The following is a 23,670-nucleotide window of genomic DNA, read 5'->3' as shown; positions in this document are numbered from 1 at the left end:
TGGACGGGGAGCAGCGGAGGGCGGGGGGCGGGGAGCGTGCTGGATGGCAGATAAGAGGCGCTAATGTGCGGAGTAGCGAGGTGCGAAGTTAGCCGAGCGTGGCCCCCACACACGCCAGCCTCGGCAAGTGCCTTGGAGGGGCAAGGTCGGGAACCCGACTTCTTGATAAAGGGCCACTCGGTCTACACGCGGTGGGGCTGCAGAGGCCTCGCATTTACAACTGAGGCGGCACCAGACAATTCAGTTTCAAGAGCTAACTCAAACTTTCTTTTCTACTCTTCTCTAATATCACTACAAAAAGTAATATAATATGCTTAAAAGAGAAAAAGCGAGAGAGAGAGAGAGAGAGAGAGAGAGAGAGAGAGAGAGAGAGAGAGAGAGAGAGAGAGAGAGAGAGAGAGAGAGAGAGAGAGAGAGAGAGAGAGAGAATACTGTTTTGGTCGGCCGTTGAGAGCACGAGGCAAGGAGGTATAATAATACTGGTTGCTGATACCTTTGATTTAGGAGCCCTCAGAGCGGACTATTAGAATTCCAAACCACTGGGAAGGAGGCATTGAGGAAGGACTAGAGAGGAGGAGAGGGGGTTGGGGGGAGGGCAGAGAGCTAAGGGATATACTGCTGCTGCTGCCCTTACTGTTACTACTGGTTCTGGATGCGGCGTGAGAATGGTTACGGTGGGCACGCAGGAGGAGGAGGAGCTGATGTGTTAACGGTCCACATAGTTGGCAGTATTCCAGGACTGGAAACACCTGCATCGCCACAAGATAGTAGGTCTTGCGATGCTTGTTCTCCGCGCCAAGAATAACCGCAGCAGGCTAAAAGCGGCGAGTTGGGGGCTGAGTTATGGGGGGCAACCCTGAGCGTGTGCATTGCCCCCTACCGCCCCGCCCCCGCCACTGCCTACACGCGTCTGAAGAACCGCTGGAGAACCGACGAAAGGAGCGGATGGGCGTTTAATTCTTACTCTTACTTGCATGAAAAGAGGGTCTGTCGGTTGCAAATATCGTGAGATTGAAGGTTAATGACGTCAATTCCATGCTATTAACGGGACAGGAGTTTGTTGAAGAGCTGGACCGCCACACTCCCAGCCTTCAATGTGAGAGCGGTGAGAGAGGTGAGGGAAGGTGAGGGAGGTGAGGGAAGGAGGTGATGTAAGAGGTCAAGATGCTGAGTAAAGAAGGGAGGGAAGTGAGGCACGAAATGGTACACGGTTAGACAGGGAGGAAAGGCATTGAGGGAGGGAGGGAGAGAGAATTGGGTAAGGTAGGGAGCGAGGGAGGGAGGGCGGAAGAGTGAGTGGCGAGGTGGTGAGTGAAGGCGGGAGGGAAATGAAGCACGAAATGATACACGGTTAGGAAGGAAAGAGATGGTGGGAGGGAGAGAGAGAGAACTGGGTAAGGTTAGAAGTGAGGGAGAGAGGGACCAAGGAAGCAGAGGAGAGAAGAAAAATGATACACGGTTAGGGAGGAAAGAGATGGTGGGAGGGAGAGAGAGAGAACTGGGTAAGGTTAGAAGTGAGGGAGAGTGGGACCAAGGAAGCAAAGGAGAGAAGAAAAATGATACACGGTTAGGGAGGAAAGAGATGGTGGGAGGGAGAGAGAGAGAACTGGGTAAGGTTAGGAGTGAGGGAGAGAGGGACCAAGGAAGCAAAGGAGAGGAAAAATAATACACGGTTAGGGAGGAAAGAGATGGTGGGAGGGAGAGAGAGAGAGAACAGGGTAAGGTTAGAAGTGATGGAGAGTGGGACCAAGGAAGCGGAGAAAAGAGGAAAAATGATACACGGTTAGGGAGAAAAGAGATGATAAGGAGAGAGAGAGAGAGAGAGAGAGAGAGAGAGAGAGAGAGAGAGAGAGAGAGAGAGAGAGAGAGAGAACTGGATAAGGTTAGAAGTGAGGGAGAGAGGAAAAGCAAATCATCTGAAGAAAATTTCGTGTCCCGCTCCCGTAGCACAATGGTTCCCCGGCCCCGCTATAGCACTGTCGATCTTCACTCTGGCCGCACACAACGTCAACACCAGGGCATCTAGATGAGACGCCTTGGTCAACACGAACGGCCCGCACAAAGCACTGGTGAAAGACGGCGGTCATACCCACCACCACCACCGCTACCACACCATCGCCACCACCACCACCTCCCTGCCACAAAGGAGCCTCCGTTCACTATCCTCACGCAGGCTCGACACACAACTTCTTCCGCCCCGAACTATGTAGTCGGAATAGTATTACCTCAGACTATGACTATGACCACTATGACCACCACCACCACCACCTCCTCGCTGCCACAAAGGAGCCTCCGTTCACCACCCTAAAGCAGCTTCGACACACAGCAGCTTCTTCCGCCCTGAACTATATAGTCGGAACATTATTACTTCCGACAACCCCGTCAAGAATATTAGCTTCCCACAATGTCCTCGCTCCCTACCTCTTGCTGTGCGTGTCTCCCCTCTCCCCCTTCTGTCTGGTTGAGGCATTTAACCTGCTCGTCATCATTGAGTCTCGGGATCAGCAAATTAGGCAGAATAACTAGACTTACGAAAACTCAAACGCCTTAGCAAGTTTATATTCATATACTCCCGACAGGCAAAAGATATTTTATGACTTCTTCGTTTTTGGTGCCAATAAAGTGTGAGGAAGAAGTGACTACATCTTTTCCCTCTCCATCACCTCCACTACAACGCCAAGGGATTTACTCGACGTGTCAGCCCAGTGTTTTGTCTCTCACACACTTCTGCGCTGAGTGTATTCTCAACTACACTATTACCGTGATGTGTGGGCAATGACTGGAAGAATGTTTTTGTTGCCTGTTTTTTTTTTGTTTTTTTTAATACTTGATTTTTGTCGCCTGTTTTTTTGTTTGTTTTTCTCGCTTGTCATTCCCCTTCTCAGCATCCTGCCTTTCCCCTCCTTAGTATCCCTCCAACACTCTCCCTCTCAACGTCCCCGACAAGGCCGCCTCGCCAACTCTTCACGACATGGTTAATCTTCTTGTTTACGCTGCCCGGCTCGTCCCGTCGAATTCCATCTCTTGTATACGTGCTCCAGACCTTCCCTCGAGGCCAAAACGACCATGAATCTGCTTGCCTTGACTATGGTTGTTCAGCTTATGCGAGCCGACAGGGAGGAGGGAGACGAGAGCCACCCTGAAATATCACATCCCGCCCCGATAAATAGGATAAAGGATGGGAGTGGAGATAAGACGCAGCGGATTTATGTGCTAATGTCACGCCTACAAATCCCTTACGCCACGCAGGACGAAAAATGAACAAGCAGACAGAGGCCGTCGCCACGCCCCGACTCTCCTCCCTCCATGGCTGCCGGGCACAGACACAGACCACGCTGTCTTCCCACGCCCACCGCAGCGCCAGCCACTTCCCGCCCGCCCGCACATAAACAGCAGCTTCACCTCGCTTCGCCAAGGGCACAAGAAGCCTAACAAGACGCCGCCGCCAGCGTGTGGGCTGCAGAGGAAGAGAGTTAATCATGTCGGTATTTTCAGACGCTTTCGCCTCCCACATCAACCATTTTCAAAGGCCAAAAAGGAGATCGGTCGGGTTCTGATGAGTATTTCTTTAAGTTCATTCCAAAGGAGCTCAGTCGGGTTTGTATGATTATTTTTTAGGCTCGTGGTACAGTAAAAGGGTCAACCTACCACCAGGGTCATAACACTGTTCCTGGAAATACTCAAACTCCTATGACAGAAAGCCTTGTCATATATGTGAGTCTAGGCGAAATGTTCAAGAATATGTCCCTCATCAGAGCTGTAAATAAGGAGCAGGCGACGCCCTTACCCTCCGCTGCCCTGCCTCGCTCTTGACACTAGGCTTATTTTCTTCCCTACCTTCTGGACCAATAAAAGAAGAGGGAGAGAAAAGTCGGACCTTCCTCCCGCAAAGATTTGTCCCCTACTAAAAGTTTAAGTGACCCCTAAGCATGCTGAAAGGCTTTTGGTTAATATATATAATTTCACATTCTGGGGCACTAAAAGAAAAGGGAGAAAAGATGGCATAGCAAATCGAATAAAAGAGGTGAGGGAGGCGATGGGGATAACTAGACTGACTTATTCTTTACCTTTTGGACCAATGGAAAAGGACAGAAAATTTGGACCCTTTCATTAATGTGTATGTTGAAGGAGTTTAAGGAAATATATGTTAGTCACGTTGATACATGTATAGCCAGTGAACATAAGAGAGAGAAGCCGATGATGGTGACGAGACTGACTAACTTGTGACTCAATTAAAAAAGGACAGAAAAATTGGGCCCTTTCATTAATGTGTATATTGAAGGAGTTTAAGGAAATATGTTAGTCACGTTGATACATGTATAGCCGGTGAACATAAGAGAGAGAAGCCGATGATGGTGACGAGACTGACTTACTAACTTGTGACTCAAATTAAAAAGGACAGAAAAATTGGGCCCTTTCATTAATGTGTATGTTGAAGGAGTTTAAGGAAATATGTTAGTCACGTTGATACATGTATAGCCAGTGAACATAAGAGAGAGAAGCCGATGATGGTGACGAGACTGACTTACTAACTTGTGACTCAAATTAAAAAGGACAGAAAAATTGGGACCTTTCATTAATGTATATGTTGAAGGAGTTTAAGGAAATATATGTTAGTTACGTTGATACATGTATAGCCAGTGAACATAAGAGAGAGAAGCCGATGATGGTGACGAGACTGACTTACTAACTTGTGACTCAAATTTAAAAGGGCAGAAAAATGGGGCTCGTAAATTAATGCGTGCGCTGAAAGAGTTTAAAAGGAAAGATTTCAGTCACGTTGGTGCATGAATAGCCAGACTGAGCGAATGGGAGAGGAGAAGCGAGGAGGCGATGGTAATAACGAGACTCAAGGAAAGCAGGAGCGGGAGGAAGCAGGGCGATAACATTTTCCTCGCCTCGGAGTAATTACTAATGGACACGCCGCCGGGTGGTATGGGAGGTTATTAATATTTAATTAGTGTCTTGCGGCGTAACCATTCCGCGAGGAGCTCCTAACTCCACCGTCAAAGCCGATAATTGGCTCGGGTACATTACTGGAAGGAGAGTTTCCACGGCGCTGGGAGGGAGGTGGGAGAGGGAAGGCTCGGAGGAAGGGGAGGAGAGTGAGGGAGGCTTGGAGGAAGGAAAGGAGGTGGATTTAAGCTTGGAAGAACAGTAGGAGGGAGATGAAGGTTTATATACTGGAAGGAGAGTTTCCACCAAGATTTCTAGGGATGGGAGCTGAGGAGGGAGGAGGGGGAGGGAGGCTCGAAGGAAGGTTAGGAGGAGGGAGGCTTGTACTGGATGGAGGGAAGAGGGAAGAGGGAGACTTGGAGGGAGGTTAGGAAGGGGAGGGAGGCTTGGAGGAAGGTTACGAGAGGGGAGTTAGGCTTGGAGGTAGGCTAGGGAGCTCTCACCCGCCGCGCAGGAATGAAGAATATGAAAGTAAAAATGTATATAAAAGTAATGAGAATTCTTGTTCCTATTACTCCCCACTGCCCGGCGTCGAGGTAGGAAAAAATCAGGCAGCATAATATAACCTGGACATAACTCAGGTGGATTCTCGTTGAGTCCTCGGGGGGGGGGGGGACAAACAGAAATCCTGAAATGGGAAGGAGAGACCACGACCTTCCAAGCCCCTCATCATCAATTTGAGTTTCGCACGGCTCTTGATAACAGCATGGCGCCCGGGATGAAGCTGGCCAAACTCCTCTATGGCTCTGTTACACAAATGGATTCCAATTAACTAGAAAAGCTTCATCGCCACGGCTTGTGCTGGGCTGGGCGGCGACTCTCCACTCCGAGGGTCAGGCGAGGTGAGGCGAGGAATTTGTCGAGTCGAGGTTGTTTGCGGCCACGAGGCTCGAGACATGCTCTGGCAGGATGAGGAACGTAACGGGACAGTCCTGCTTGAGTCCACGCCCGTCGGACCCTCAGCCACTCGCACCACAGGCAGGCACACGCTCCCCCTGCAATCACTCACTGCAGACCCGCACTACTCTCTCTTCAATCACAACATACCCACTTACATCCTTGAAAAATTTACGATCTGCACTCGCTCTTCAATCACAATATACTCCCACCTTGAAGATTTTGCCGGCTACTCCCTCCTCAATCACAACATACATAATTATATCCTTGAAGATTTTAACGTCTATTCCGTCTTCAATCACAACATCATCCCACCCTTGAAGATTTTGCCGCCTACTCCCTCTTCAGTCACAACATACCCCCACCCTTGAAAATTTTACCGTCTACTCCTTCAGTCACAACGTACTCACACCCTTGAAGATATTAACGCTGCACACACTAATTCCAGTTACCACAACCGCCAAGCACATTCTCTCTCTCTCTCTCTCTCTCTCTCTCTCTCTCTCTCTCTCTCAAATTCAAAACGTATAACCCGAACTCGAGGAAAGAATATTTTGTGCTGGACAGTTATTCATGGTTTCGACTTCAAATTCTGGCCGCAAGATGGAGAACAGGACCCGTAGTGGTGGTGGTGTCGGTGGTGGAGGTGGTGGTGGTGGTGGTGATGAGAGGCAGGGAAGGAATCGTTGGCCCCTTCCAGCGAGAGAGGAGAACCGTGTAAAGGGAGCCAAAAAACTAGGCCGGATAATTTCTCAGTCCACAAAAAACGGATGTGCACGGATACGCTGCTGAAAGAATTCCGGGAAAAGAATCGCCCCAGAAGAGTTGTCTGAAATGCTCTTAATGTTGTAGAAGTAATGGTAGTAGTAGTAGTAGTAGTAGTAGTAGTAGTAGTAGTAGTAGTAGTAGCAGTAGTAGTAGTAGTAGTAGTTAATGTTGTTGTTGTTGTTTTTGCTCTTCTTTCTGTTGCTATTGATGTTTTCTGGTGGACACAAGCACTCTGAGGCCAAAACATACACACCTTTATTTTCCCCAGCGTGAAAGGCGACGAAATGGTGAACGACCAGAAGCAAAAAATTATAAAGAGGAACGAAAAGGCAGACAATGGGGCTGGACTTTCGTGGGAGCAAGAAAAGGGTTGTGGCATGCGGATGGAGGGAGGGCCAGGCGGAGGGTCAACCACAAGCGCGCCAAAAATACAACACTCTCCCAAGTCAGTCTTAATGGACCCTCTCGCACTCCCTCGGAGCCCTGGACCACCTGCGCCACCACCGGCTGAGGGGGTCACTCGTGTGTGTGTGTTGGGGGGGGTTGGGGGCGCACGGCACTTCCTCCTTGTTGCCATTACCGAGCGTTGTGTTCTTTATAAAAAAAATAATAATAATAAATAAATAAAAAATAAAAAAACGCAAGCCTGAATTTTCTCGGATTCTTTCTCGACTATTCTTTTCCACACTCAAACAGAATTAAGCCACTTAGCCTGCAGCAGGGAGGAAAACGCGGGGAGATAATTAACATTTCCTAGGAGGTAAAACAAATGGTAAAAACAAAATTAAGTTGTGGTGCTCTGGTCACTTATTAAGCAAACCCTAAAGGTAGCCTCACCTAAGTAGTAACCTTGCTCCCCTTAACCCCTTGACTGCGGATTTCCTACAGTCAAACCTCACCAAGCTACTGGAATGGAGCAAAAAGTGGCTGTTATAATTCAATGTAGAAAAATATAAAGTCCTGCATCTTGGGAGGGGATACCCAGCACACCAATACCACATGGGAAACACTCCACTATCCACCACAGAAGCAGAGAAAGACCTATGCCTATAATGTTACCAGGTTACCAGGGAAGCCCAAATCCGTGCCAATCGGTGCGGACGGATTAAATGGCTCCCTAGGCCTCTAAAAATGGTAACGCAGCCTTCTAAGCCCAGGTTATGTACAAAGATGACAGCAGCTATGGTAGGTTACAGCCCATCCGCAAATGACTTCGACCGAGTACAGGAGTGGCTTCCAGAATAATGTGACGATTCATTGGAACGTTTCCCTATCCATAGAGACAACACGAACTAGACGAAACTGTGCATGGGCTGGAGATAGCCTGTGAATGTTTCCCTATCCGCAATGACACAAATAACTAGACGAAACTGTGCAGGGGCTGAGGATAACTTGAACCAAACTCGATCTTGAGGCATGATAAGGACTCACCTACCTACGTTGAGCGGGTGTCGCCTCCTCATCTTGTTAGTCGTGCATACAATTCCGAGTCACTAAGGGAAAGGCCCAAGCCTCGCCTCGTCTCCCTCACAAAACAACCTATAATATATTTTTTTCTCCGTCACTCTAATTCTCCTTCCACTAAATGGCGACTGACCGACATGACGACAAAAAACCAACCTTCGTTTCAATCCCTGACCGCTGTCCTCTCTTGTGTTTCTTTTTCTCTCCTTCTCGACCCCAACGGTGATCTAGCTGTGTGTGTGTGTGTGTGTGTGTGTGTGTGTGAGAGAGAGAGAGAGAGAGAGAGAGAGAGAGAGAGAGAGAGAGAGAGAGAGATCGGAGGGTGGGGGAGTAGGCTATCAGGCATTCCTTTATGTGCTACCACCTACACCTTCAGTTTATACACGTCAAGCTAAGTTCATATATGATTATCTTTATGCGCCTACGTCAGTTTTAGAGCCGGGAGAATTATTTATCTACACACACACACACACACACACACACACACACACACACATACACACACACACACACACACACACACACACACACACACAGTAGCGCCGCGCCTTGAAGGACAACACTAAGGGGCGTTTCCCTCCGTCTTCCCTTTACAGGTCATACATTGCTTTGGACCGTCTCCTCCTCCTCCTCCTCCTCCTCTACTACATTCCTTGACGTTCTCTTATCTTTCTAATCTTATATTTTCTCTTGTACTCTTTTGTTCACTGAGGGTTTAGCTATTTTTCATTAATTCTTTTTTTATATTTTCCTTATGATATAGGAGGGAGTCGAAGAACCGAACAAGAACACAATACCAGGAAAGATGTTACTCCCAGAATAGCACGGAAACGAAGAAACAAAAAAATAAAAAAAGAGTAGTGATTTAGTTCCAGAGGTCTCTTGAGGGATGCACTAATAACAGTCTTCGTCCCGGCTTCGATCTCGGGTTGTGGGGAGACTGATGAAGCAAAGGGAAAAAGACCACGCCTCGAACGATTTTTACGGCGAACACCAGAAAGGGAGGGAAAGGTGGAGGGGAAGGGGGAGGTCTTCCAAGGCCTCTTCCAGTATTAGAAGGCCTTGGCTCTTCAATGGCGAGTTCCTGGATGCATGGGAGGTGCCTGGACGTAGGTGAGAAATGAGAGGAGCATGATGATATGTCGATGGTGCGAAGGCAGTGGTGGTGGTGGTGGTGGTGGCGTGGTACAAGCTAAGTGAAGGTGTTGATTAAATGGAGATGGTGGTGATGATGGTGGCGTGCGACAAGGGGGAGAGGGTGGCGCTTAAGTAGTGCCTGGTGGTGGTGATCGTGATGGCGGTAGCGTGTGCGGAGAAGGTAGTGATGACGGGGTGCATGATGCTGATGGTGATGATGATGGTGGGGTGTGTAGCAGGCATGGAGGTGGTGGTGGTGGTGGTGGTGGTGACGGTGGCGTGTCTGAGGATGAGAAAGGCAGCTTGACTTGGTGGTATATTGGACCGTACTTTCAACTGCTTAAGGCTCTAGCAACAACTATTTCCAAAGGCCACTATGGAGATTATAAAAGAGCCTTGTCAAACTATAACTAAGCTCATGAAACTACCTATGGAAATACTCACAATCTCTACGAAAGCCTTATGAATTGTGAGTGTGTAAACCCCGAATTGTTTGAGAATGATTGCGCCTGGACTACGTGGCGGACAAAAGAATGTAGCGGGTGTCCAGTACAGAATTCAGGTGTGTACAGGTAAGGGAAACAGGTGGACTGAACGGGTAGGTGTTGTCCTCATTCCTGTTCGTATGTGTGGGTGGAATGTTGACCCTCCTCCTGCCCCCTCACCCCCTCACTCCCTTCTCCTAGTACTGGACGCTGCCACACCACACACCACTGCCAGCTCGCCGTCGCCCACTCTTTGTCTGCAGGATGAAAGGAGACCACCACCCACCCCTATCATCCCCCATCAACCCTTTCCTCGTGCACCCCCCCCCACCCACCCACCACGACAGGGACAATGGTGAGTCTTTGCAACTTTTCTTTGGCATTCCCACATTTTCTTTCTTGTTGTTTTAGTAGTAGTAGTAGTAGTAGTAGTAATAGTAGTAGTAGTAGTAGTAGTAGTAGTAGTAGTAAAAATGATAATAACAATAATAATAACAAAAATAATGACTACACTAATAACAAATGAGACACATTCATTTGGCTATGGTTAAAACGTAGCTTTAGACGAATGCTGCTATGAGACACGTATACGCGGCTCCCTTTCCTAATGGCGGTAACGAACAGGTGGCGAGACACTGATGGCGGAGGAGTGATTGCAAACATGACTTCCGGCCGAGCTTCAGCGACACGGTAATGGCATTCCTGACAATTAGGTAATTACGGCCGTGCAGCGCTAACACTCCCGCGCTGGCTGCCGAGACTGCTGTGGCCTCCGCCCTTGTAACGGGAAGAAAGAAATGCAAATGGTAAAAGTTTGGCTCCGCACTTCCTGCCAACTCAAGCGGCGCACGGAAACTCCTCATGCAAAACAGCGGCTCTCGGGAAGATGGAGTGCGCGGCCCCACCAGAGGATAACTCAAGTAAAAGCGTCCTCGAGGTCCTCAGGGAAAATCGGGGACACCATTGACCTGGGATTTTACGTCCGAGACCCCTACCTGCCCGCCCACCTGAGAGGCTCCACAGATTGACGGCAGCTGCTCACGACTGTAGCTCAAGAAGGAGGGTTAAGGCGGGAGAACTGAAACCTTCAAGAAACTAAGAAGCTTCAACTAACAAGAAGCTCGCGACTGTACCTCATGACTGAAGGAGGGGAGCACTGAGACCTTTAAAAGAAACTGAAAAGCTCACGACTGTAGCTCAAGATGGAAGGGAAAGATAAGACCACTGAGACCGTGAAGAAGCTAACAAGAAAACAGAAGCTCACGACTGCAGCTCAGAATGAAATGACAAGTTGGGACATTGCAACTTTTCAGAAACTAACAAGAACATGAAAGAAATAATGGCGGCAAGTGAGTCAATGAAGGAGAAAAGTCTGAAGGAATCCGGAAGGGCACACATTTATTTATCGTTTAACTCTTGACGGGGTATACATGAGGGAGACTAACGAGAAGGAAATCACTATGAAGGCGGAGGAAGAGGGGACGAAAGAGCAGGGCAACGAGAGAGGAGACTAAAAAAAAGGGGTCTTCTTGAGGCGTCCCGTTAGTGTGCGTAAAGGAAACTGAAACATAACTTTTTTTGTACAGACATAAAAGAACATAGAGACAGAAGGTTTGAAGAGATCCGCGAGAGTTCACCACTACCCGTCAGTGTACGTTAAAGGGATTGGCATCTAACTCACTTTACAGACACAGAGGGAGCCACGATCAGGGTGTTAGGCATGTCGCCCTCACCACAACATGCGATACTTACAAACTCTCGTACTCCTCCTGGGCGGCTGCAGACTGAAGTGGAGGTGTGGGCATGCGAGGACGGGCGTGCGTGAGCGTGGGAGCAAGGTCATCCTCCATCTCCCAGTCACGGCAAAACCCACGAAGCTCAGGTGTTGGACGCTCCTTGAAGATCAGTTGCTCCCAGCATTATATTCTTCTCACCAAGACACTATTCGCTGCCTATTAGTTCCCGCTGGAGGCATCACGGCAAACGACGCGTCACTCAGTTTTGGGATAACTCACTCAAAGTTTTCTTGATTAAACACATTATGCTGTAAACCCTTTTTCAGTGCAATTACAGACACTTCACACACTGCTCTTCAATTACTTCATTTTCATATTTCTAAGTTAGTATCCACCGGAGCTCATTTTTTGGTCAATTCACTCTAAGCTTCCTTTAATAAAACACGTTGTACTGTATTTTATTTCCGCTTGCGATACCAGGCCCTTCCGACATAGCACTTGGATGACATCAGCTTATACGTCCTGTCGTGGATGCCTGAAGACCCGCAGCGAGGGGAATACCGCCATTACGACACAAGCCAGCCATTTCTATCCCTTCCTCGCCGCCTGCATCATCATCACGCAGCCGTCCATCTTAACCCTCACGAACCTCTCCAGCAAGTTATCCTGGTGACACACACACACACACACACACACACACACACACACACACACACATATCCTGCACGATCGTGGCGCAGCGAGGAGAGACAGGACTGCGAGGAGGCGTGAAAGACAGGAGAGTGAAATACAAGCGACACAATCTGATATCGTTGCATTACTTCTGCCAAACCAATAGATAAGAACCAGTGACCCCCCACCCCCACCCCACCCCCACACACACACACGCACACATACACTATCAAGATCATCAAAACTTAAGGCAGTGTAAACATATTTCCCTCGACGGCTGCGGATGGTTAAAATAGTCCCATGTGAACACAATACAAATCCCTCGCTGCACTGAGGTCGTGGGTCCGTCTCATCCCCGTCCCTCCAGGCGTCGGTGCGAGCAAGGCCAGGGACGCACGACGAAGACGAAGCATCAAGGTAGTATATAAAAAGAGTCTTGTAGTACTGAGGGAAGGTCATTATCAGGGAGGAGCCGCGTCGTGCATTGTCATCCGTCTCGTCCGGTGTCTTGGCTCACCCTTTTCTTCTCTTATTTTTTCTCTCTCCGTGTGGCTAAGACTTCAAAACATTATGCTGTGCCTCGACGGATTTAAGAGCAATAAATAGCGAAGGAAGACATCGTTTGAATGTAAATATCCTGAAAGTTGACATGATCGCATTCACTGTCCATAATCCCCCAAGTCTGGCGCGATAGCGTTTTTTTTTTTTTTTTCTTTTTTTTTCTTTTTTTGTGTGTGTGTAAGCAACAGACACGTACACTCAACCGGCGGCCCACGAGTTCAACAAACGTCAGAATCAAGTTCATGCTCCAAGGTCAACATTCACGATGACAAAAACCTCCGTTAGCTTCCTCCCATATAGAGACCACGAGACTCGGATCCACCCACCCTCGGCCGCCTCGTTCCTCAGTCTGCTGGTTGGCTCATCGGGGCGTACTCAAGAAAACTGCACCCAGGGACTCGCTATACAGAAAGGGGCTCTTCAAACTTTACTCACAGTGACGCAGCTTTAAATATTACCCCCACGAACCATAAGTAAGTCTCTTGAAAGTAGTGAGAATTCCTCGTCTCCCACGGTTTGGTATTTCAGTTTTCGATGTGTAAAGAAGACAGTGACTGGCCTCTTGTAGTACCCCTAAGAATATTGCACTAAATCGAACATAAGAACTCTGGAGATATTTAATTGCGCAGGCTGAGACTAAACAACATCAGCCCTAATATCAATAAGTGGAGGAGGAGGAGAAGGAGGTGTGTGTGTGTGTGTGTGTGTCCTCTCTATATATGCCAAATGTCGTGATATCTCTATCCTCTCCTGACGTGCTTCATTTCATGGTCCAGTCCTACCAAGGCGTTAGTGGACATAATTACACACATTTGGACACAATGGACCCAGGGTTGGGGGTCCCTCTCGCCATAGAGGGAAGACGGTCAGCTCCGAGCTGTTTGTCTTGAGAGCCTCGACGATGACATCATCCTTCGCTTTGTCTCGACTGATTTCTTCAAGAAAGAATGAGGATCTACTGGCGATTGGAATCCTTACCAGACCAGAGAAGTGTTTAAGAATGTTCATCCACCAAAATTACTCTTCACTGAATGTAGTATTTAAAATGTGAGGTATATACTGCAAATGTATGTATACACACACACACACACACACACATAGCGCGAGTTCTGGCTGAGTCACTGACTACGCACGCTGAGACGTGCAGTATATTTTCAGCTGCATATCTCGCGTGCCATCAACATTTCAACGATCTAAGTTCACAGTCAAGCAAACTTAAGGATCATCAGTGTAGGGGAGGAACCTGAGCTTTGCCACGAATCATATATGAAAAACTTCAACACAGCAACACGCAGGCCAAGGCAGTAGGAAGGGAAATACCTCTCGAAACCTGTTTCCGGAATGCCATAAAAAAAAGAACACTCGTATTGAAACTATTTTGATTGAATTTGTTACTTGGAAGATTTTACAGCTGTGCATTAAGACTCGAACTGCCCAAATCCAGCACAGCTAACAAGACGAGCCTGAGGTGAGGAGCAACACAGCCTCCCGCGGCCTGCACCTCCAACGGGGGAAAACACTGCGTCATGATGCTGCTGAACATCCTCATTCCATTCATCCCGTCACTCACTGGCTTGTAAGGAACACTGAAATTTCGAAAACAACAGCCAAGCCTTAGCGTCTTAAATAAGCATTTGTTCATAAAAAGTTCACGCACTACACACGACACAGAGGAGGCAGCTCACACCACGTGGAGCAGTACCAAGCTTTGCTCCCGCCGAAGGAAAGCTCCACTACGAGTGTCTGGAGAGCCTTTCCGTCCGTCACACCGCCACCACTCGTTCAGGACCACTGTTGTGTTTGTGTTCCCTCCCCAGTCCCCAGGTCCCCCAGCCTGTCCCACCGTCCCTCCCTCTCAGCTCCCTCCCCTAGCCCTCGCCACCCCTGACCTGACCCCACCATTGCCACCACACTGTCGGCCGCTAACATGTTCCCCGCCGTGCCTCAGAATCCCTCCCTCTCAACCTCATTGACTCTTAACAATTAAGCGACACGACAAAGGGTCGGTTAGATGACGTCACTCTCTATAAACATGATCAGGGTAAAGACTCCATGCCTGTAGGGGACACAGGTGATGCTGGCAACACTGCTCGGGACAAGGGACACACTCAGCTCCCAGGGTTGCCTAGGAGGAGTTTTTGTCGACACTAGAGTTTTCCCATACTTCACGGCATTAAAACTTGGCTTACACTTTCAGACGGTTTTCTTCCAGCAGTATAATGGGTTGCTGTAGCGAGGGCACGTGCGAGATTGCGTGTATCCTTTCTTGCATTAAAAGCCCCATGGAGGTGGTGAGGCAGCGACCGGTTGAGGGGCCAATGGGCGTGTGCGGGGCTTGTTGGGTTCCGGTGAGGGAGGGAGCGGGCGGCTGGAGGGGAATGTGGGAGTGGCAGCAGGTAGTTATTACGTTGATAAACACAGTGACCAGCCGACACATGCTTGCCTCGCTGTCCGACCTTCACCTGGGCTGGAGTCACTGGACCAGCACAGAAGCAACCTCCCCTCCTGCACCCCCTCCCCCAACACCCTGCCTCCTCACTTGACGCACACAGAACAAACGGGGAAGGAAGGAATGTGCGGGGAGAAAGAGATGGAGTACGAAGGGGATGTAGAGGAACCACAGAAGAACGGAAGGGATGTGCATGGAGAAAAACAGAGTAAGAGGGAAATCATAAGGAATAAGATACTGGGAATGAAGGGGATGTAGAGGGACAGCAGAAGAACGGAGGGGATATGCAGGGTTAAGAAGTGGAGTATAGAGGGAATGCAGATGAAAAAACAGAAGGCCGCAGGGGATGTGCAAGGAAAACACAATTACACATCCGAATGCACTTACCGTATGCTGATAAAGGTAAAGAAGCGCAGTATGGCTCATCAGAATAATTATGTCTTGAGGTGCGAGGTGTGCGTGTCTAAACCTGTATGATGGAAAACGACACAAAACAAGCAACGTTACGCAGCGACACGAAGAACGAAAGGAATGTAACCACGCTTCACTGCATTCTGTTTCCGTGATTTATTTTCTGGATACAAAAAAAGAAAAAGAAGCTATCATGAGATCCAGGGAAGCAAAAACTACTCTCATGATTGTCGGGGAGATCACCAGCACGGTCATTACCAAGCGTCCTCCCTGAGTTACTATCACCACGTCCATCACCAGCCGTCACTCCCCTTCAACGCCATGCACCGCCACTGGGGAACCTTAAAGATGAACCTTCCTGCATGACGAGCATTATCTCATTCACCATCACAAAAAGAATATGTTCCTGGATAAGAAAAGGGTGATTTGTAAAATGCCGACTTTCTTCGCAGTATTGCAGAAAACAAAACAACGTGCATTCAGTTAAAAAGACATGCTGCAAGTGATATTCAGCAAATAATCACATTAAAATGACAATATTATCTTTTTTCTTAAGACACATGATTGCCATTCTCGAGGATGCCCACGGGCTGTCCGGCGGGCTTGTTAGTGTCTGGACTCTAAGAAAAAAAATATAATGAGGACGAAAATATACGATCCCTTTGATTTTAATTGAATCCAGGAATTTAATGAGCCGTCCAATACGTCGAAAACAGGATCAAAGGCAACGTAATAACACAAAAGGTTCACAGTACGCCGGCCAGCAGCATCAACATCCCTTCATTATCAGTTTTTGTACCCACTGTGAATGGCGTCTGTTCTGCGGTGCTGCAACTGATCACGTAACCTGCGTTTCAATACCGCCTAAATACTGCCGAGATAAGCGACAAATTAAACAGCGATGAGACGTCTCTGAAAATTCCCTGCGACTCGGATTCTGCTGCTAAGTGTCCATGGGGGGGGGGGGGGAGTGAGAGAGAGAGAGAGAGAGAGAGAGAGAGAGAGAGAGAGAGAGAGAGAGAGAGAGAGAGAGAGAGAGAGAGAGTAACAAATAGATAGACAATGAGGAAAAAAGGAGAGAATGAAACAAAGACAGAAAGAAAAATAGAAAAAAAAGACAAAATTAATAGCATCCTGGGAGTAGCGCGCGAGGGAGGGAGTATGAAGAGAAGGGAGAAAAGGAAGGGAGGGAGATTTGGGAGGAAGGGAGCATTCTGAAAGGGCCTGAGGGGAGGGAGGTGGGGGGGGTTGTGTTATGGCAGGCTGGTTAGGCCCGTAATAAGCGTCGTGTGTGTGTGTGTGTGTGTGTGTGTGTGTGTGTGTGTGTGTGTGTCATAGGCAAATATCTCATAAATCAGAGCGGATGTTCGACCAATATTTGAACTTTTATAACAAATTTCTGCAGCCGCTCTCACAATTTTGTATCTCTTTTTTATGTTATCGGAATTCAACGAGTATGTAAAATAAACTTATGCAGCTACCGCTACTACTGCTATTACTCCTCCTCCTGCTACTACTACTACTACTACTACTACTACTATTGCTGCTGCTGCTACTATACTACTATAAACTATACTATACAAAGAACAACTACTGCTTCTTTTGATAGTCATATTAAGAACAAGAACAAAAACTAGAACAAAATGAATTTCACAAGAACAAGAGCAAGAACAAGAAAAGCGAAACCACCCCAACATCAACAACAACAACAACAACAACAACAACAACCTGCCTTCCATTCCTTCCTTCTCGAGCAACAATAAAAAATAGAACAAGACCAAAAAGAAAAAAAAAGAAACACAAGTAGAGCAAAAAAACACGAAAAAAAAAACAGAAAAACAAACAAGAGCAAAAATGAACAAGAATAACAACAATACATCGCCGCCGTCCATTCCTTCCTTCCTTCGTGCGGAGCTTCATTTCCAGGACGCCTCAACAATCTCGCTATTCTTCACGCCTTAAACGGAGGAGGATTTGTCTTCTTATTTCACCCGCTGGTCGAGGTGCCCCATTCCGGCCCTCACACCCCATTGAGCAGCGCCGCCCCTCCCTCACCTCGTCCACTCTCCCCCTCGACCGTCTCCATCCACGCCCTTCCCCTTCAAGCCCTTTGGAGTCCTCTTGTTTGCGTCGGGGGGAGGCTGTGAGGGTTGACATGGTGGGGAGAGAGAAAGAACTATTCGTATTATGAGAGAATAAACATCTGTACGTCTTTGGAGGTCTCGGACAGATGAAAGGAAGGAAAGAAAGGGAGGGTGGTCATAAGCGAGTGGGTGAAAGACAGTAAGGGATGGTGGAAGGTGAGAGAGGAAAGAGGAATGGCGAAAGCGAGGGATGGCTGGAGGTGGAGAGAGGGATGGGAGGAAAGGGAGGGACTGGCAGATTAAGCGAGGGTGGGAGGAAGAAATACAGGGCGAAGGATGATGCGAGAGAGGGGAGAGAAATGGAAAACAGGATTATATTGGTACGGTTCCTCCTCCTCCTCCTCCTCCTCCTCCTCCTCTTGCTATAACCATGAGTCACTACGGTCGGCACTAAGGTCCCGTCCTTCGTGCCTTTCTTCACCAGGATCGAGGACTTCCCAGGACAAGAGGGGCCCGGGGGCTTCGTGTCGACGGACTCACGATCAATACGGTTATCGATCACAAGGAGGCTCGATGGTGACGCCAGGCCGCTAAGGAAGACCGATTGGAGCACTTGGGTAAGCCGGGACATGACAGACAGAAAACAGCAACAGGAAGTAGGTATGGAGGACACGAAGAACTTAAAACACAAGTACACACAAAATGATTACAATGACTGGAACAAAAAACAATGACAACGAAAGGGAAACAGACCATGACTCAAACACATACCCACAAGAATGAAGACGGGAAGGAAAAATTATACGCCGTGAAAAAGAAGTATATATTAAACACACACAAGAATGAACACTAAAAGGAAAAACTATACGACAAGAAATCGAAACACACACAAAACGATTCTGATAAAATGAGGAGGCGATGTTTACACTTCTTTTTTTACAGTAAAGGAGAGGGTTCAAGGGCAAAACAAACACTAGAAAAGCATACAAAACTGCGCCTATAAAAAAAGAGAACAGAACAAAAAAAAAAAAGAGTCAATTTCAGGCACAGAGGCGTCATGACAGCAAAAGCGACAAAGCTAACTGACAACAAGGGCAGTGCAGTGACAGCAACAAGATGGATGCTGATGATGGAAATAATAAGGTCAATAACATTAGCAACACAGGATGAAATTATAGGTTGAGATAATGAAATAGTAATTGCAATGGATTTTGAGATGATACGCGGAGTAATTAATTAATGAAACTACAAAGAGGCTGAGAGAGAGAGAGAGAGAGAGAGAATGTGTGTGTGTGTGTGTGTGTGTGTGTGTGTGTGTGTGTGTGTGTGTGTGTGGTGACGCCCAGGGGGGAGAGGCCGACCCCCTGCTGCTGCCGGGATGAAATTTAATGCCCTATTTTAGTGAAGAGAAAGGTTTGCCTCCCTCTCTCCCTCCCTCTTTACCTCCATACGTCCCTCCTCCTCCTCCTCCTCCTTTTCTCTTCAGCGTTTCTCTTCCTCCCTCCCTCCCTCGCCCCCATAGCCCTCCCTCCTTACCTCCTCACGTCCCTTTTCGCCCTACATCTCCTTGGCGTCCCTCCTCCTCCTTCGTTTACCCAGCCTACCAATTCATTTTCCTGCTCTTCCTCCTCCTCCTCCACTCCGTTTCTTTTTTCCTCCCTCTTTCACGCTCCCTATACCAAACCACTCACTATCTATTCCTCGTCCTTCTCCTCTTCCTCCCTTGTTCAGCTTCCCTAACAACCAACTCCCCTACCGACCTCTCCTCTTTCTCTGCGCCTTCATTTGTCATTCATTCAGAGCTACCAAGCTAAGCACCTCCTACGCTCCCTCCACTCTCCTGCTGCCGCTTCTCTCTCTCTCTCCTCCACTTCCCCATCCCCTACTGCAGCTTCCCTATCCCCTATTGACTGCCTCCATCCTCTTAACTCTCCATCTACTGCAGTCTATCTCCCTACTGGATGCCTCTCTCTACGACACTTCCCTTCTACTGCAGCTTCCCTATCCCTTATTATCTGCCTCCATCTCCTAGACTTCCCCTCTCCTGCAGTCTCCCTATCCCCTACTGACTCCCTCCCTCTCGTACACTTCTCTACTGCTGTTTCCTATATGCCTAACCGCACGCTTCACCGCAGTTACCAGGGTGTGTTATGACAGTCTGGCCTCCCCGATCCTTCGCTTCGTCTCCCACCGCTGCTGTAAATTTAATCAACAGGTCCTATACGTTATCTTTTCTCATGGACGATTAAGAGTGCTAAGAATTAAGTGATAAGTACAAAAACACAGGTGCAGAGGATCCCTATTCACCCCCCCTCCCCCCCCGACACACAAATATATGAGTAAGGAGTAACGAACATGAGTGCTTGGGGGTGAAAATTTATTAAAAGCGATGGTGTTTTGGTCATAAGAGGATTTAAAAAGGAAAAAAGATAAATAAAACAAGAAGAAGAGGAGGACAAAAAGACGAAGAAGAAGAAGAAGAAGAAGAAGAAGAAAAGATAAAGGAGAAGATGAACAAGAAGAACAAGAAGCAGAAAAAAAAAAAAGCAACACAGTTCATGAGAAACTCTAGCCTAAGGACTGGACAGGTGGGTGTAGGAGTGAATACGCCCCGCACCTCACAAATATCTGCTTCTCGTTGATGTAAACACGGGGAAGGTCACTGACGCTACTTGAACCTGATTCGAGTGTGGGTAGAGTCAGGTCAAAACAGGTCAGGTCGTGAAGGGCGACTGGAAAATTGACCGCAGATTAGGAAGCCTACAATTAGTCGTTTTTCGCTTTAAGTTTGTTTCCTGTACAAACCATGAAACGACTGGACTACAAAAACAAGTAACGAAACTCATGATCATTCTTTTTATGGTAGGGAAGACGAGTCAAGGGCAAAAATGAAGGAAAAGTAATACGCTGTTCACTGAAGGCAGACATAGGAACATACCTACTGAGAACAATCAAATATTGCTCTTATTTAATATCAACAGTTTTATTTCACCCCGAGACATATACATAGTGTCTTGATATTCCATTCTCCCCATATGAATAAACCTAATGAGATAACACTTTCGTATGCAATATCAAGTTACAATTTACCTTCACGGAGATACAATAAAGCATTTCAAACATTCATCTTGGGACGGAAAAATGGAAAATGCGTTAGGTGACGAAAGTGGCGCCTGTGGGGTCAACGAGGCAAGAGACTGACGGCCAAGGTCACGGTCTGTCCCTTGCCCTGGCCGGCCCGTCATTAGGGGGGAAGCTCAGGTGGGAGGAGGGTCACCTGAAGTCGTGATGATGGGGCAGAGTTCGTGAAGGAGGATACAACAAGGGGGATTATGGGGAACTGACACACACGCACACACACACACACACACACACACACACACACACACACACACACACACATGCACACACCCACACACATGTCAGTACCAAACTATTATCCTGGTAAGGTTCCCAAATGGTCGAGACTCGGAAGGAACCAGACCAGAGCAGAGCGGGCGAGGCGAGGGTCAGGCCGGGGCGTGGGAGCCGAGCAGCCACCACCTCCACCTCTCCCCGCCTCTACCACCAGGGAACGGGCGGGCTCCCTCCCTCCTCCCCACCACCTCGCCTCTTGTGGCCGACCGCGAAAGCTACATGAACAAAGACCTGCTAAGGGGATGCGATGATTCTGACGCCGGGCTAAAAGCGGCTCCCAAACAACATTCCTGAGTGTGATATTGTGCCAGTCATTTATTTTACGCTACAGGGGACAGTTCAAGGTCAAAACTTACCTGTAAAAGTGTACCCGCAACATGCTGCTGCATAAGAAAATGAAAACATGTGAAAGTCGATAAACAGTGATCAAATTTAGGTCCAGAACTGCTTTGATATATACTTCCCTCTTGAAGTCGTTTAGGTCGTCGGTGGAAGGAGATTTCAGAATAAGGAAGAATGAAAACACGAGGGTTGTGAATGCACTCAGGGACAAGTGGAACTGGAGACCAAGGGCGGGACGGTGAAGTGGACGGGGCAGTTGACAGTTAAGTGAGTGTGGGGGCAGCGAGGGAGTGGTGCAGATGGGGAGGGCGAGGCAGAATGTACAGCAAAGGTGCACAGGGCAAACACATGTTGAACCGCAGGAACAGGTGAAACAGAAACCCAAAGTCACAGAGGAAAGTTGGGAGCAGAGGAGGAATGGTGCACAGGGGGCAGGCGGGGGAGGGAACGGAGTGAGGGACAAGTAAGGTATATGAAGGTGCAGGGAAGGAGCGGGTGCAGGGAGAAGCTACGCTAGTTGAGTATCGGGTTCCTGGTGTTCCCTTACAACCCCCGGGCTGGGCTACTACACCGCGGCCTCCACTCAACACCAATTCACCAACCTCTACACTTAATCGGTGGCCGCGTTCCCCTCCATATAGCAAAGGGTAAAGGGTCGGTAAGGGCAGGGCACTACCAAAACAAAACTCAGAGGATTATGATTTGAGCTTGAATGCAACCTCGTGGTGGTTCAGATTCAACGCTAAACACGAGCAAGGGGCACGGCTCATCGGAGGTTCGTGCCCAAGCCTGACTGGTTACGAGGAACAGGAATTCAAAGGATCTGTCAGCTCTAATGGGACGAGACAACCGACGCAGCTCGAAAAAAGTATCACAGCGACGCCTAACGACCAAACACAATCAACGCGTAGCCAAGCGTATGAAAAATGTTCGGATAAGGACATATTAACCGGCAACAAGACGCTCTGGTTCTGCGGTCGACCAGCGAGACGGGGTGGAGGGTAAGGTAAAAACTGCTGCCTCGCGCGTGTTTCACATTCATTTTGTCCAAACACGAACACAAGACGGGATCTGCGGCCGCGGCCTGAACACATGAACTCCTCGCTCCCAAGACCTAGGAGCGAGGCCGATGGAATCCTTCACCAAAAAAGGCAATATACATACTGCCTCATAGGCGTCTCTCTCTCTCTCTCTCTCTCTCTCTCTCTCTCTCTCTCTCTCTCTCTCTCTCTCTCTCTCTCTCTCTCTCTCTCTCTCTCTCTCTCTCTCTCTCTCTCTCTCTCTCTCTCTCTCTCTCTCTCTCTCTCTCTCTCTCTCTCTCTCTCTCTCATACACACACACACACACACACACACACACACACACACACACACACACACACACATATGCACGCACGCACGCACGCAATTCATGCATGATATGTTTACTATAAAACATTTACATTAGTTGGAGGGTTTGTTCAGTTCTTTCTGGCAGCGTTGTGCACACACCGCCCAGCCTCCGCGCGGGCATGCACGAGGAGACTCACAATTGGGAGGAGTCAGTCCCTTTACCCGGGGACAAAGCACCCCAGGAACCAGAGAATAGGAGGTCCATTTAACTTGGGGACAAGAGACAACTGATAAAAACTAGGAGGGAGCGTACTCACCGAGCGGCCGCGGCGGGAGGCGGAGGAGGGATGGCCTCGGCCTGAACGGCAGACTTGTGGGTGATGGGGTGGACCAGCGTCGTCTCCTGCCGGTTATGGCTGTGGAAGAGAAACACTTGGGTTATAAGGGGAAAACTTTATACTTCGTTTGACGCTAGAGGGAATCGAGGGCAATAAAGAGCAATAAAGAAAGAAAAATAACACGCTGTTCAATTAAAGCAGGCAGAACATACCGAGAGTGAAGTCAAATTTTGCTCCAATATAATGGTAATAATAATAGTAATGTTAGGCAGAAGAGAATAGCAACTACTATGAGAGGAGCTGCGTTGTATGGTGCGAATGACTTGTGTATTCGCCGCCCCTCTTTGCGCCCTTGAAGCAGCGGCAGAGGATGAAAGGAAGTAACGCACTGTGGAATGCTAGGGACTGAAACCTGATACTTAGTAGAGGATTATTTGTATATGTGATTCTACTCAGTTTAAAATGCTAAATGGCAGTTTGGAACCTCCACTATACGAATGAGCACAGTTTTTAACCAGGGAGTAAGGAGAAAATTAAATGGCGAATAGCAACCAGACGGCCAAAATTCGGAAAGGGAAAAGGACAACGAAGTGTTATCAGAAAAAGGTAAAGAGGTTACCTG

The 23,670-nt window shown here is 48.2% G+C and overlaps 1 protein-coding gene across 16 annotated transcripts in view; it reads right to left on the bottom strand.

Annotated features, from left to right (window-relative positions):
* LOC126995740 (uncharacterized) overlaps nucleotides 1-23,670 on the bottom strand; it is a 298,135-nt gene that overhangs the window by 184,097 nt on the left and 90,368 nt on the right. For 15 of the 16 annotated variants that reach the window (XM_050855616.1, XM_050855615.1, XM_050855617.1 and 12 more), the window contains one exon: nucleotides 23,028-23,126. In XM_050855616.1, coding sequence (XP_050711573.1) covers nucleotides 23,028-23,126 — 99 coding nt within the window. Of the gene's footprint in view, nucleotides 1-11,459; nucleotides 11,944-23,027; nucleotides 23,127-23,670 lie in introns of those variants that run through there. The other variant, XM_050855618.1, reaches the window with a different exon arrangement.

The sequence above is a fragment of the Eriocheir sinensis genome, chromosome 8, assembly GCF_024679095.1.
Source record: "Eriocheir sinensis breed Jianghai 21 chromosome 8, ASM2467909v1, whole genome shotgun sequence".
NCBI lineage: Eukaryota > Metazoa > Arthropoda > Malacostraca > Decapoda > Varunidae > Eriocheir > Eriocheir sinensis.
This window is presented reverse-complemented; position numbering and strand designations above follow the sequence as displayed.